The sequence below is a fragment of the Gallus gallus genome, chromosome 2 (assembly GCF_016699485.2).
Source record: "Gallus gallus isolate bGalGal1 chromosome 2, bGalGal1.mat.broiler.GRCg7b, whole genome shotgun sequence".
NCBI lineage: Eukaryota > Metazoa > Chordata > Aves > Galliformes > Phasianidae > Gallus > Gallus gallus.
This window is the reverse complement of record NC_052533.1, coordinates 4,311,214-4,323,481: the sequence shown is the minus strand read 5'-3', so window position 1 is coordinate 4,323,481 and position 12,268 is coordinate 4,311,214. Positions and strand designations below refer to the sequence as shown.

Genomic DNA, 12,268 nt, shown 5'->3' with positions numbered 1-12,268 from the left:
GTACTGATGCAAGGATTAAGTCTGTAGTCATTTGCAGAGGTAATCTCAGCTTTCTCTACTAACCTACAAATGCCAGAGAAACTGGGAAAAAGACAGAAGGCACCAGGTAATGAATTTCCTCCTGATTTTGCATGTTTTCACTGAGGAGAGGCTCTTCAAGACTTGATGGCTTATCTGAAATGCATGCACACACTGAGAACAGAGCAATTCCCAGCCTGGATAGCAGGCAAGGAAAAGAGACTGGCAGGGATGCCCGTGAGGTATGAAATCACAGCAATCTGCAGATCTCACAAACAAATCTGGAGCCGGGCAGCACCCAGAGTGCCCCAGGGCTCCTTACTGCCTTGGCTGTGTGCTGCTGCTGAGTCGGCTAAAATGCTGCCTTATCCTTGTGCTAGGGAGAAACAATCCCTGCTTCAGACCCCAGAGAGGATTAGCTGATGATTCAGGACCCACGGATGGACAGGGCTGTGGAGCAGTGAGTCCTTTAGCTGACCAGTCAGTGAATTGCTGAGCTGTAAGCCAGCAGTCAATGAGTATGGCCAAGGCCAAACTGAGTCAACTCCTAAATCACAAGCAAGACATCTGAAGGACGTTCAGAAGTTTCCACCATCTACACATGCTCACAGGCTGGATGTGGCTGGTGAGCAACAGGATGAGCCAGGATAGCTCTGCTCCCTGCTCAGCCTGGATCAGGCAGCTCATTAGCAGCCATGCCAAGAAAACACTACTGGATTCCGAGCAAAGCATCCCTGCAGAGCGTTGTTGCTGTTTCATATGACCTTGCCAGCAGCTTTATAATTTGTCAGTATTCTCCCCTAGAAGTCGAAATCACTCATTTGGCACACCCTGATATCCAGAGTGCAATTAATGGGTTCAGCCTCTGACATGGCCCCGTGCAGCCCGGGAGCACTGAGGAGAGATGTGTCAGAAGGGTCAGAGGTTCATTTCACAGCCTTTGGAGACAGCAGAGCACAGATACCTTTAATGGAAGCTGGCCTGCTCGTTAGCATCTGGGGAACTCATTAAAGTTTTATGAGTTCTTTTTTAAAGCTCTGGCTTTTCATAGTTGAAGGTCACAGTGCTCTGTGGCAATTATACTAATCGGAAGCATTTTCCTCCTGCTACATTAATTAGCACGTGGAGAAATGTAAGAAACTGATGTGTACTTCAACACAATAATAATTCCAATGTGCATGTTTTTTGTTTTAACCACATATTTTGCTACCAGTCCACCATTTGTAGGTGTGCTTCGTTTTCCATAAGTTTCTCCAGAGGTGCCAGCTATCTGCCAGCTGTTCTGCATTAAGCGAGAAAAGGAATGAAATGAACTAATCCACGAAAATCTGAAGGATTTCTGTGAAGTCTTCATCTTTGTGAACCTACAACATTCTTTTTGCATGGGTAAATGCCACTTTCTGGGTGGGGAGCTCAGAGGACTGTGATCTCCAAAGTATTGGCTTCTCTCCATGAACTGAAAGGACAGTCTATTGGGACTGTCTGAAGAAGCAAACTTCTGTTTGCAGCACTGAACACATGAGGCAGCAAAAGGCTGACCCAAACCTCCTTTTCTCATATCTGCTACTGTAGGGATGCTGGGAGTGCTGAAGAAGGTTAACTTCTCCATATGCTGAAGAGGAGCCTTGGCACGGCTGCTGCGCAGAGCCCCTTCCCCACTTTGGGAAGACTTCTCTAGAGGACATCACCTATTTGCTGTGTTCATCCTTGAGACCTTCTCCAGGGGACGTTGCCTATTTGCTTGAGACCTCAACATCTTCACCTGACCACAGAGTCACTTTGCAGAAAGCAGTGTTTCCTTCTTTCTTCCTCTGGTTCTTAAGCCATGTTGACCTTGGTGCTCTGGAAGTACATCCTTCCATCTCCCTGCCCAGGGAGGTGGTGGAGTCACCATCCCTGGCAGTGTTCAAGAGGCATCTGGATGAGGTGCTACAAGACATGGTTTAGCGGCTTAGTGGGTAGTAATGGTGATAGGAGGACGGTTGGACTAGATGATCCTGTAGGTCCTTTCCAACCCTGTGATTCTATGATTCTATGATCTGCCAGTGTACAGAATGGTCTCACAGAATGGTTTCATGTCTCTCTCTTTTTCTCATCATCCAAGAGTGCCCCCAGGCTTGCTGTGCCTGTTCAGAATGGCAGATCTTCATTTTCTTCTTTTTTGGCATTTTGACCTTTGGAAACCTCTCTGCTGTGATCTGGTGGCCAGCACAGTCCATATGTGCTCCTCTGGAATGGCTGATATCAATGCTTAATGACCATCTGTTCCAGATGCAGAGAGTTTTTACTGGTACCTTCTGGGCGCTGGAGCTCAGTCTGGAAGTAAAAGGCATCAGAGAAGGCCACCATGTGCCATGCACTTCAAATGGCGTTTGCCATCTGACACAAATCTCCTCAGTATCAAACACAATCCCTAGGCTGATAGCCTCGCATCCATGGAACTGCAGTGCAGCATCGCTGACTCCCAGAGGCCACAGTCAGGAGGACACAGTATGTCCTCTCCACGGTGAGCTGTGAAGGGGGGTGAAAAGGCTTAAAGAGCATCAGAATGAAGCAATTAGTCCATATCCAAAGTAAGCTTACACTTGTTCTCACACGGCATTTAGCATGTGTATTATCTGCAACACTCAGCACTGGAAGAGCTCTTATGAATTCTGTTTCAAGTACTTCGGTGTTCACGGATGCTCGTTTCCATAATAACTCACTGAAACCAAGAAACCTCCTTTTCTTCCTGAACAATATTCTGTAAATCTGATGTAACTTTTCTGCTTTTGTTCATATACACATACATACATTCACCCACCTGCAAACAGATGTGCACGTACCTATGCATACACAGGTATACAAACACACACACAGTTTGTCACTCCATCATATCCACAGCCATTTTCCTGGCACACTGAGAGTTCTCCTGCTGATCCAGAAGGCACATCTGAATCATCCCAAATCCGTGTGCTGAGTGATTACTTTGTTGAAGGGAGATAGGGGAATGAAAGGTATTGCAGTGTCAGGGAGAGAGTCTTGCCTAAAGCAGATTCATCAAGTCAGGCTTGATTCATCTTTGCACCCTCACCAGGAGAAAGCAATGGAAGAAGCTGCTTTTGAAGACAGAGAACGAGCATATTTCCAAGCCCCCCTGATGTGCACCTGGAAGAAATACAGAGTGCTCATGTTCATTCCCTTGTAGCATTTAACAGCAGTACAGCTTGAGAATAACTGAGGGTATGAGGGATTTCAAGAGGTCTTTAGTCCAATGCTCTGCTCATGGTAGGCTCAGTTCTGAGTGCAGAGCTGGCTGCTAAGAGCTTTATCCAGCTGGGTGCTGAAAACGTTCAGAGATGGAGATGGAGCACCCTCACTGGGCAACCATCCCACTGCTTGAAGGTGCCTTCATCTGCGTGCTGATGTTAAATGCTCAGTAAGTATTTACTGTGAGTGAAAATAAGGCATCCTAGAAACAGCCCTGAGAAGACTGGTACAAGGTAGGTGCCCTAAGTAATTTAGCACTGATACATTCCAGTGGTTTACTGTGAGGTTAATTACTAAGCTCCAAAGGACCTTGTGAAAGCTGAGTGTCTATTGATAGAGACATTAGTTCACTTCTTCAGGTGCCAGACGTCTGGGTTTGGTCTGGACAATATGGATTTGAAGTCAGCTATATTGATTATTGCACTCCTGCTACCGTTTGGGTTGTTCAGCTCACAGAGTCTCTATAAGGCTTAATTCTTCAGCCACACCACGTGACTAGAAAGAGGCCTGACTAACAGCATCCAGGTTCAGATCTGGCAATTCTTTGGTTGCAGTTCTGGTCCCTGGACTCCTCAGATATTATCCTGAAGCTGGATTTCTTTGTTAATCTTGGATACAAGAACAATCTCAAGTCTACGGGTAGTCAGGGCTCCTTTTCCTTCCCAGAGTAAAGAAAATGATGCCTGGTTTTATTGAAACCAACCCAGAGTAGTGTTTATTATTGAAAATATACAGTATTTCTGAACATCACATAAAAAGCCTAGTAGATACAACTGCTGTAGTTCAAAATGCTGAGTAGATAATCTTTGTGCAGCATATAGCACTATCTTCATAATGCAAACATCCTCTTCTCGTGGTTGATTGTTTTTTACAGTGCTTCCCTTTTCTATTTTTTAAACCCAGAAATCATGTCCTGCTGTCCTTCCCCAGCCCAATCCTCTTAGCTAAAATCAAACACTTCCCAAAGACTACTTACATTGTGTGGAAAATATGGGGGTGAGAGGGTTAAGGATACTTTATAGAGCTATCTAGAGATACCGCTGTCCTTTTCAACATCTTATGCATGAACAGGGCATGGTTCTGCAAGGCAAAACACCCTGCGTGTAACAGTCCAGCAATGCCCTGGCCAACCCCCAGTCTATCAAAGGGAGAAATGGGGAAGGTAGGCAAATTCAGATTCTTCACAGCATTTCTCAGATGCTCTTTTTCTTGCAAAGAAGAAACTTTTACAAAGAACCAACAATGAGATGGGCTATCTACACACGAAATCCGTTGAAATCATTGGGAGCCAATGTACAGGGTGAGATGGGCAGTGTGTCAGAAATAGTTTTGTTCGCCACACTGTGGGAGGAAAAAGCAAAGAAAAAAAATGGAGAAAGAATTTATTGTTCCTGCCACTGTGCTGTTTCAGACTGTTCTGTGGACTTCCTCGAGGCGCAGTCAGCGTTAAATCTCTTCTCTGAATCTGCTTTGCCACCCCTTACTCCAGGAGGCTTTTGCCTGGTTGTCTTAAAGCAGCATCATGAACACGGGAGATGGGAGTCCACAAAAATATGATGGGCACCTCGTTGCGAAAAAGCGCAGTGCGGAGTAAAGGAAGAAAGTCTGAAGAAAGGGGTCTGGGGAGACTGGAGAAAGAACCCTGAAGGCCACCAGGTGGTGCATATATGTGCAGGGTGTATCACACAGCTGCGGTCTGTTTGATGCTATGGAAGCTGATCCGTGTTGGGGACGTGGGGATGGACATGGCACGTGCCACACGCACTCGGAGAGAGTGATGGTCCTGCCAGCGGTGCCATCTTTTCCTGGCAGCAGAACGGACCTGGTGAAAGCAAAAAGGAAAGGACGTGAACACTTGGAATGAACAGGTGTCCTCAGTAAAGGGACACCACACAGCGCTGAGAAAAATGGTGACAGCTGTTGTTGAGCCATTGGAACACAGAGCTTGATTGGGATTCCTACATGTGTGCATCTAGTTCAGTCAGTACTCTCCTAAGTACTGCACTCTGAGGAAGGTGGGTTTCTCAGACCCCACCTCACATATCTGATGTCTCAAATACGCCAGAGCATTTCAAATGGCTATACGTATCTAAGCTTAAGACAATTAAATCAAGCCCTCAGAATGGATGCTCCTGATGGTTGTCTCAGAGAGACCTGTCACAGGTAGCTGTCTCTGCTTTCCTTGTATATGATGGAGAATCCCAGACCATCTAACTGAATGTTGGCATCTACAGATGTGCAGACACATCTGAGCCTGTGGGCTCCCAGTACAATGGAAAAATACTCTGCAGTCAATGGAAGTATCATCCTCAAGCAGATACTTACAACAGGCTAGATGAATCCTAAGTGCATATTTTTTGCATAGACCGTAGAGGGAGCCCAGGGCCTCTAGCTGGAGTATGCATGTATATAAGCAAGAGACAGGTAACAGGAATCCTAAAACACAATGGGAGGAAAGGCTGGAAATGCTCCTAACACCAAATGTAACCTTTTTTTCCTGCCAAAGCACTGGTAGACAAGACTCAGAGTTAGAGCCTGAAATAAAGTAGCTGAACCAATTTCTGGATATTCCTATTGATCTCCACTTAATGTTGAGTCTTGAGAGCAATTCAGATCCCTAACATAAGCAGCCAGGTAAGTCTTCAAAATTAGGTGAGATGAATCTGGGCCCAGCTTCTTGGACTGGGAATCGTAACCGTAATTACTATAACACTTGGAAAGGGCGTTGACATTCTGCTGCCAACCTAAAATCTAGTGCAATTTGAAGGAAGAATATTTTTAGTACCACTTCAAGCTCTGTATCAAACCAGGCCCTCCTTTGCCAAAGACACATTGTTGAGAAGATGGAATTATAAATAATATCATGTAGGCATTATACCTCAGCTACCAACCCCCACTTCTCTTCTGACCAAGAGGGAACCACTCAATATGGTCAGAAGTCATGATTCATCTTCACCTAAAGCAAATATCCAAAGTAAGGCAGATACTGTGATAAGATGAAAAATACATAGTTCTTTTCATTAGCTACAAAGTGAGTCTGGACAACTAGCTCTGCTTTAGATTATAAATCTATCTGGATTATAAATTTAGCTAAATTTAGACAATTCTGATATCATACTCTGAATGTTTTCCCATCTTTAAAGTACTTATCTTCACTGCATCCCTCAAAATTTAAGGAGTGCTCTTATTCCCTTTTTACCATTGGCAGGCTAAACCTTGGGTATTAATAGCAGTGATACTGTCGTAGAGTAGACCTCATTGTGGTTCTGCTACCTTGGAAACTATACAAGGCCTGAGGGGAGCTTGCACAGCTGGTGAAAAACCCCTAGTGACACTTCTGAGCTCTGAGCACCTCACTGGGGTAGATCAAAGCTATCCTGGGTGAATCCATAATCACCACTGGGACAGCAGGGAAGATGGCACTGAAACATGGTACTGAAGCTGCACAGCCATTGCTTTCAAACTCAAGAGTAGTTTAGATGTTGTACTGAGGGACACGGTTTAGTGGGGGGCTGTTGGTGATAGTTGGATTGTTGGATTGGATGATCTTGGAGGTCTTTTCCAACCTTGGTGATTCTATGATTCTGTGATTCCTGTTTCTTTTAAAGCTTCTGTCCTGTCTTCAGGTGCTGTGGGAAGCCTATTTGAAACATGAGGAACTCACGCTCACCAGACCCACCTCAGACCAGCTCCGACGTGCTGTCTGTAATGGGTGCTCAAATGAGCAGATGAGCTCAAGTAGAAGGGAATTCCTCACCCAAACCCGACACTGCAAGGATGAGGTGTCTTAGATGAACAGGAGTGATGGATGACCTGATGGTTAAAACATACAGTCTGTAAGCAGGACATAGGAAGGGAGGAACTGCACGCCATTTCTCAGCTGATTTCAATCCTCCCGTTTCCTGGTGGGCTTTCAGAGAATTGTACCAAAGCATTGCCTGTAGCACTTAGGAACTCTGATCCCTCATCCCCAGCTTTGCTTGTGTATCATAGAATCATAGAATATCTCCAGTTGGAAGTGACCCATAAGGATGAAATACACCCCATTTTTTTGGATGGCAAGTATCAGTCTGGAAAACTGTTTTGCAGTTGCACCCTTAGATGTCTTGTCAAGGGAATCCTGAAACTGGAAAAGTAGATTTTCTACCTTCCAGAGTCCTTCTAGAAGGTGCAGACTGGGCAAAAAGGACCTGAGGATCTCTTTCTTTGGTTACTTTCTTGGTTCTCTGTGAGCTGTGCTGCTTACTCTGTTCTACCTGGAGTGGCAATGGGGTACCTCTTTCTGCTCCTGGATTTAAGGGTGTGTAGTATATACCGTAGGGACCCTAATATATCATGAACATGCCAGGGGGAACGCATATCATCTGAAAGCTTCATACTTAGTCTTGGCCAGTTATTTATGCCTTCAATGCAGTCAATGCAAAAAGAAAGATGTTCCCCCAAAGGAGGTGATTTAGATCTGGGGAATTAAATTAGTCCAACTTGCTCCACTGAGTGAAAAACTATCTTAGCTAGATGTTGGGCACCTAAGGCAAATGCTATTAGCAATATGTAAAGTGTCATGGGGTAACTAATGTCTTGAAAATCTCCTGTGAAGAATGTCTGCAGAGGGATGTTGGCTCTTTAACGCTCATTTCTCCCCACATGCCACCAAATAGTGAGATTTTGTTAGAAAAGGTCTTTTTTCCTGTTCTGTAGGAGTGAAATTCACCCGTGTACAGAGAGCCTGGGACCCACTTCAGTCCTTCAAGGAGGTGGTCCTCCGGGAGCATTTCATGGGGCCAGGGAAAGGAGGAGAGACTTCATGGTCTTTTGTGTTTCTGAGCAACTGGTGTGAACGGGTACTTACTCAGCCAGTGAAGCCAGATTAGATTTATCATTTGAGCTTCAAGCCAATCAAGTCATAAAGAGACACCTGGGGATAAAGATGTGAGTCTAAACAAGCAGTTGTCTGAATGCCGTTTATGATACGGTTTGTTTATGAGCTTTGAGAAAGGAGAAGAAGTAGTAACAACAGTGCTGTCTTATGCAGCTGTAGCCATTCCTAATGGTCTGGGCATACGAAAATACACTCTGCACTTACAAGGCTGAGTGAAAGTTATTTTCTAATGAGAGAATAATTCACTGCCATTAGGATGTGAACAAAGCAGAAGCAGAAATGGTTAAGCTCGAATTTCTCTCTTACAACTGAACTCAGACACAAAATGATTGCTTAACTTCAAGTCAGAAAAGAAGAAAGAAAAACGGCTGTGACTGCTCTAATAACATTAAAAAAAAAAGCTATTATACAGGGAGAGAAGTAGAGTATAAAAAGATAAAGCAAAGTAGCATCTTCAAAGCCAGCTGTTAACTGTGAGAGGCACTACTCCAATTCATTAAGCATTTGTGAAGTCAGTAACAAATCCCAGAGTCAGCACTAGCTCCTCTATGACCTGAAATTAACAGCATTAGCCAGTAACAGTCAAAAGAAGTATGCAGATTATCATTAGTGCTTACAGCCTATCAAGCAGCCTCGTAAATAAAATTATAAGCTTTATCCCTGTGCACCTTTAGATGCTTGACATGGCAAAGTTTCTCCGTGCTCCTCAGCAAACAGCTCAGTTCTGTTGGACTCTGTCTTTTTTTTTGCAGATAGCTGCTCCCTGCTACTTTGAACTCTGCATTTTGCCTACTATGAACAATCACAGCTCCCGAATGTGTGGTCAGATCAGATTTACCATCATTCTTGTGCTCATGGAGTGTGGGCACTGTTCTCCATGGGCTTGCTTTTGGACAGTGAAGAGAAAGAATTTGGGTGATGGAAAGACAGATGTCAAAGGATGATGGCTGGATTACCAAACCGAGGAGCTCTCAAACCTTGAGATCACATATGAAAATCACTAAAATATACATCTGGTCTGAAAAAAATTGTTAAGATCCTCTCACTAGAAGAAGAACAAAAAGAATGGACGAGATGGAGAAAAGGACAAATACTTGCTTTGCTTTTGATAAAACTGACATCAACTTAGCATTGCTGTTTTTCTGTGCTATACACTAGTTGCTGGCTAATTTCTTGAAGCCATCACTTACACATGGGCTTCAGTGATGTTCGTACTTGAGGAGCTTTGTGCCATTGGTCAGATCAATTCTAACCCCATCTGGGTGAATTACTGCCTCTTAAGGGAGTTGAGGTTGCTCACCTGCGAATGTGTATGCAATAGATGTGCAAAGTTTGAATAAATTCCATCCATTACATGTTAGAACACACAGTAAGGTGATGCCTTACATGAAATCTTGAACATCTTCCAGAGGGCTCGGGTGTTCCTCAGGGGAGGAGGGCATGTACTGTAAAAAGCCTTAACAGCAAATGCTGTGCTATGGGTCAAGCTTGTCAAGATTAAGAGTAATCCGGAATGGAAGCAGAGACAGAACGGCTTAAGTGTAGGTCCCACTGGGCTGACAGACTTGGGGATCTGCTGATGTGGAATGCTAATGCTCTCAGAGAGACAGGAGGGAGTTTTTATACAGCTGTGATAGGTAACTGATCAACTATACCTATGCTATACAGTAACCTCTTACCCTGTTGGTATGGCTTTCAAGGCTCTCAGTAGAGCCAAATGCTCAGGACAAAGATGGCCATATTTCCAACAGACAAAAACTGAAGGAGACAAACATCTCAATGGAGAAGCAGTTACAGCATATAATCCTCTTAGAATATGGAGGGGATGTAGTCAAAACAGTCTGCAAAACCCAAAGGAAACACGGTAATAAATCCTGTAATCTTGCACAAAAAGGTGGGCCCTTTTTTTCCCTCAAATAGCCAACATCACATTGCTATTTTATCTACCAAAGTTTCTCTTTCTCCCTCAAAATTACCCATTGTAAATGGTTTGTAGCTCTATTTTTCTTCTTTCCAAGAATCTTTAGCAGCATTTCTGTACATTCTAGTAATAGGGTTATACTTCTACAGCACCTGCCAAACTAAGACATTGAAGTTCATTTCCAAAGATCACAACAGTGTGATTTCTTTTTCATGTACATAACAGTTCAAGAAGATATCAAAGTTCTAACTAGTTGAACAGATTTGTTGCACATTTTGTGCAGGAGGTAAATGCTGCTCCCTTCTTCTGGGCCACAAATGGACTGCTAAAAAGCAGAAGGCCATAAACACTGTCAACCTAAGCCACACCATTGTGCTTTTGTTGCGGGGTGCTCTGGTGTCACTGTCATGACAGCAGATACAGGAAAATAAGGTGTGGAAGGATCTTTAGAAAAGTTCCTTTTCTTCCCCGTGCTTTGGCTCATTCTTCTCTGTTTTGTAGACACCAGTCTGAGGAGACCTAATGCAGTCACAGGTGATTTTCTGTGAAGGTGAATTTCTACCAGAACACACCTGGGTGAGGAGATGGATACAGGGGGGAGAGTGCAGTCCTGAAGTGAACTGTGGCCTTATGGTCCCAAAGGGAAGGCTTTATTCTTTCACTTGACTTTATATTGACCAGTCATCCTCAGGGACATTTAGCAGTAGTACTCATATCCACACTGTTGGGCCCCTTTGCTGAAAAAGCAGTAATTGTGGAAGATGGAATTAAGTTTTAGCCCTCTAAGCCCACCCCTATATTCATATTTATTCAGTGCTTTAAAGGAATGCTTAATTCATGTCCTTTGGGTTGGGAATGATTAATGTGAAGTCTGCTTAGATTGATGGGCAGGTGGGTGACTAACCATTTAGACCATGATTCATGGCTGGCTACTGTAATGAATAGCCTCCCAAGATGATCAGATCAAAGTAAGCCACTTTGAGCTTAATAGATTTTGAGAGACAGATGGTGCCTGGGTAAAGGGTCAATATATAAAGGAAATAAATAAACATATTTACCCTTGACTTGCATCTAGTTCTGAGAATAATTTACAGTGCCATCTATTGAAGTAACTTCTTCTACTCCTCTTTAGGAATAATTGCTTACTTTCTTAAATGTTAATTTATACTAGAATCTGCTTGAGCTGAGAATTCTCTCTTTGCAGGATAATTTCTGACACGGCCCTTGCTAGTTCTGCATCCTACCAGGAACGGCTGGAGATAAAGGACAACCACGTTATTACAGATATAGGATTCATGAATTGTAGAACAATTAAGTTTAGAAGGGACCTCAGAAGACTTCTGGTTTAACACTGTGATCAAAGCAGGACCAGCACAGAACTGATATCCAGATTTAAAATTTTGTCAAGGCCTTATCCAGTCATTTTGATTATATCCAAAGATAAACATCACAATATACCTCCTGACCTCTCTTCAAGTGCTTACACATCCTCAGTAAGACTTTTTCCCCACAACGTTAAATCAGGATTTCCCTTATTTCTGTCATTCAGTTCGATAGCAGGGACTTCTATGTCTATCCATTCATGAAGCACTATCACTTTATAAATGTGGGTCATTTTCACACGTCACCACCTCCATTCCTAAGCATCTTGTTATGGTACAATGTTATTATCTCCTATTATGGTTGCTGGGTTTTCCAAGGATCACAGAACTTCCTCAGGAGTCAACTCTGATGGTTATTGGAAATTACACAGAGCATCCAGCAACTATTAGGTATTCTCTGGAGGCAACGATCCTTCCCCATTAATGCTCTTGTTTCCACCATGCTTCTGATGAGGTAACAGGACTGGAGCCAGGCCTATCGTGAAGTTCTCATTCCTCTGAAGGGTTGACCAGAGGCTGACCAGAAATACTTTATTTCATTTCTGGGGGAAGGTGAATCATCTGAGATCTGATCTGCTGCTCTTCGGACCTCAACCAACAGCAGCTGTAAGACGAAGGCTAACACAATCCTACAGACATATATTTGGAATCCAAAATATAATAACTGAACTCTTTTACCTTTCCTTTCTCTCTCAGGAGAAAATCATTGCTGGAAAGGAGGTCTGGATACCACAGTGGAAAGAAAGCTAGAGGGAAGACTCATTTCCTTTCAAGATATTTTATCAGGAATCAATTAATAAGATAATAGAAATGCCTCCT

The 12,268-nt window shown here is 43.6% G+C and overlaps 1 protein-coding gene across 5 annotated transcripts in view; it reads right to left on the bottom strand.

The window, feature by feature from the left end:
* Window positions 1-3,954: 3,954 nt before the first annotated feature.
* CRHR2 (corticotropin releasing hormone receptor 2) overlaps window positions 3,955-12,268 on the bottom strand; it is a 137,266-nt gene continuing 128,952 nt past the window's right edge. For 4 of the 5 annotated variants that reach the window (XM_015281045.4, XM_040674890.1, XM_040674867.1 and 1 more), the window contains one exon: window positions 3,955-5,089. In XM_015281045.4, coding sequence (XP_015136531.2) covers window positions 4,949-5,089 — 141 coding nt within the window. In that variant the 3' untranslated portion in view covers window positions 3,955-4,948. Of the gene's footprint in view, window positions 5,090-8,116; window positions 8,183-12,268 lie in introns of all 5 variants that reach the window. The other variant, XM_040674883.2, reaches the window with a different exon arrangement.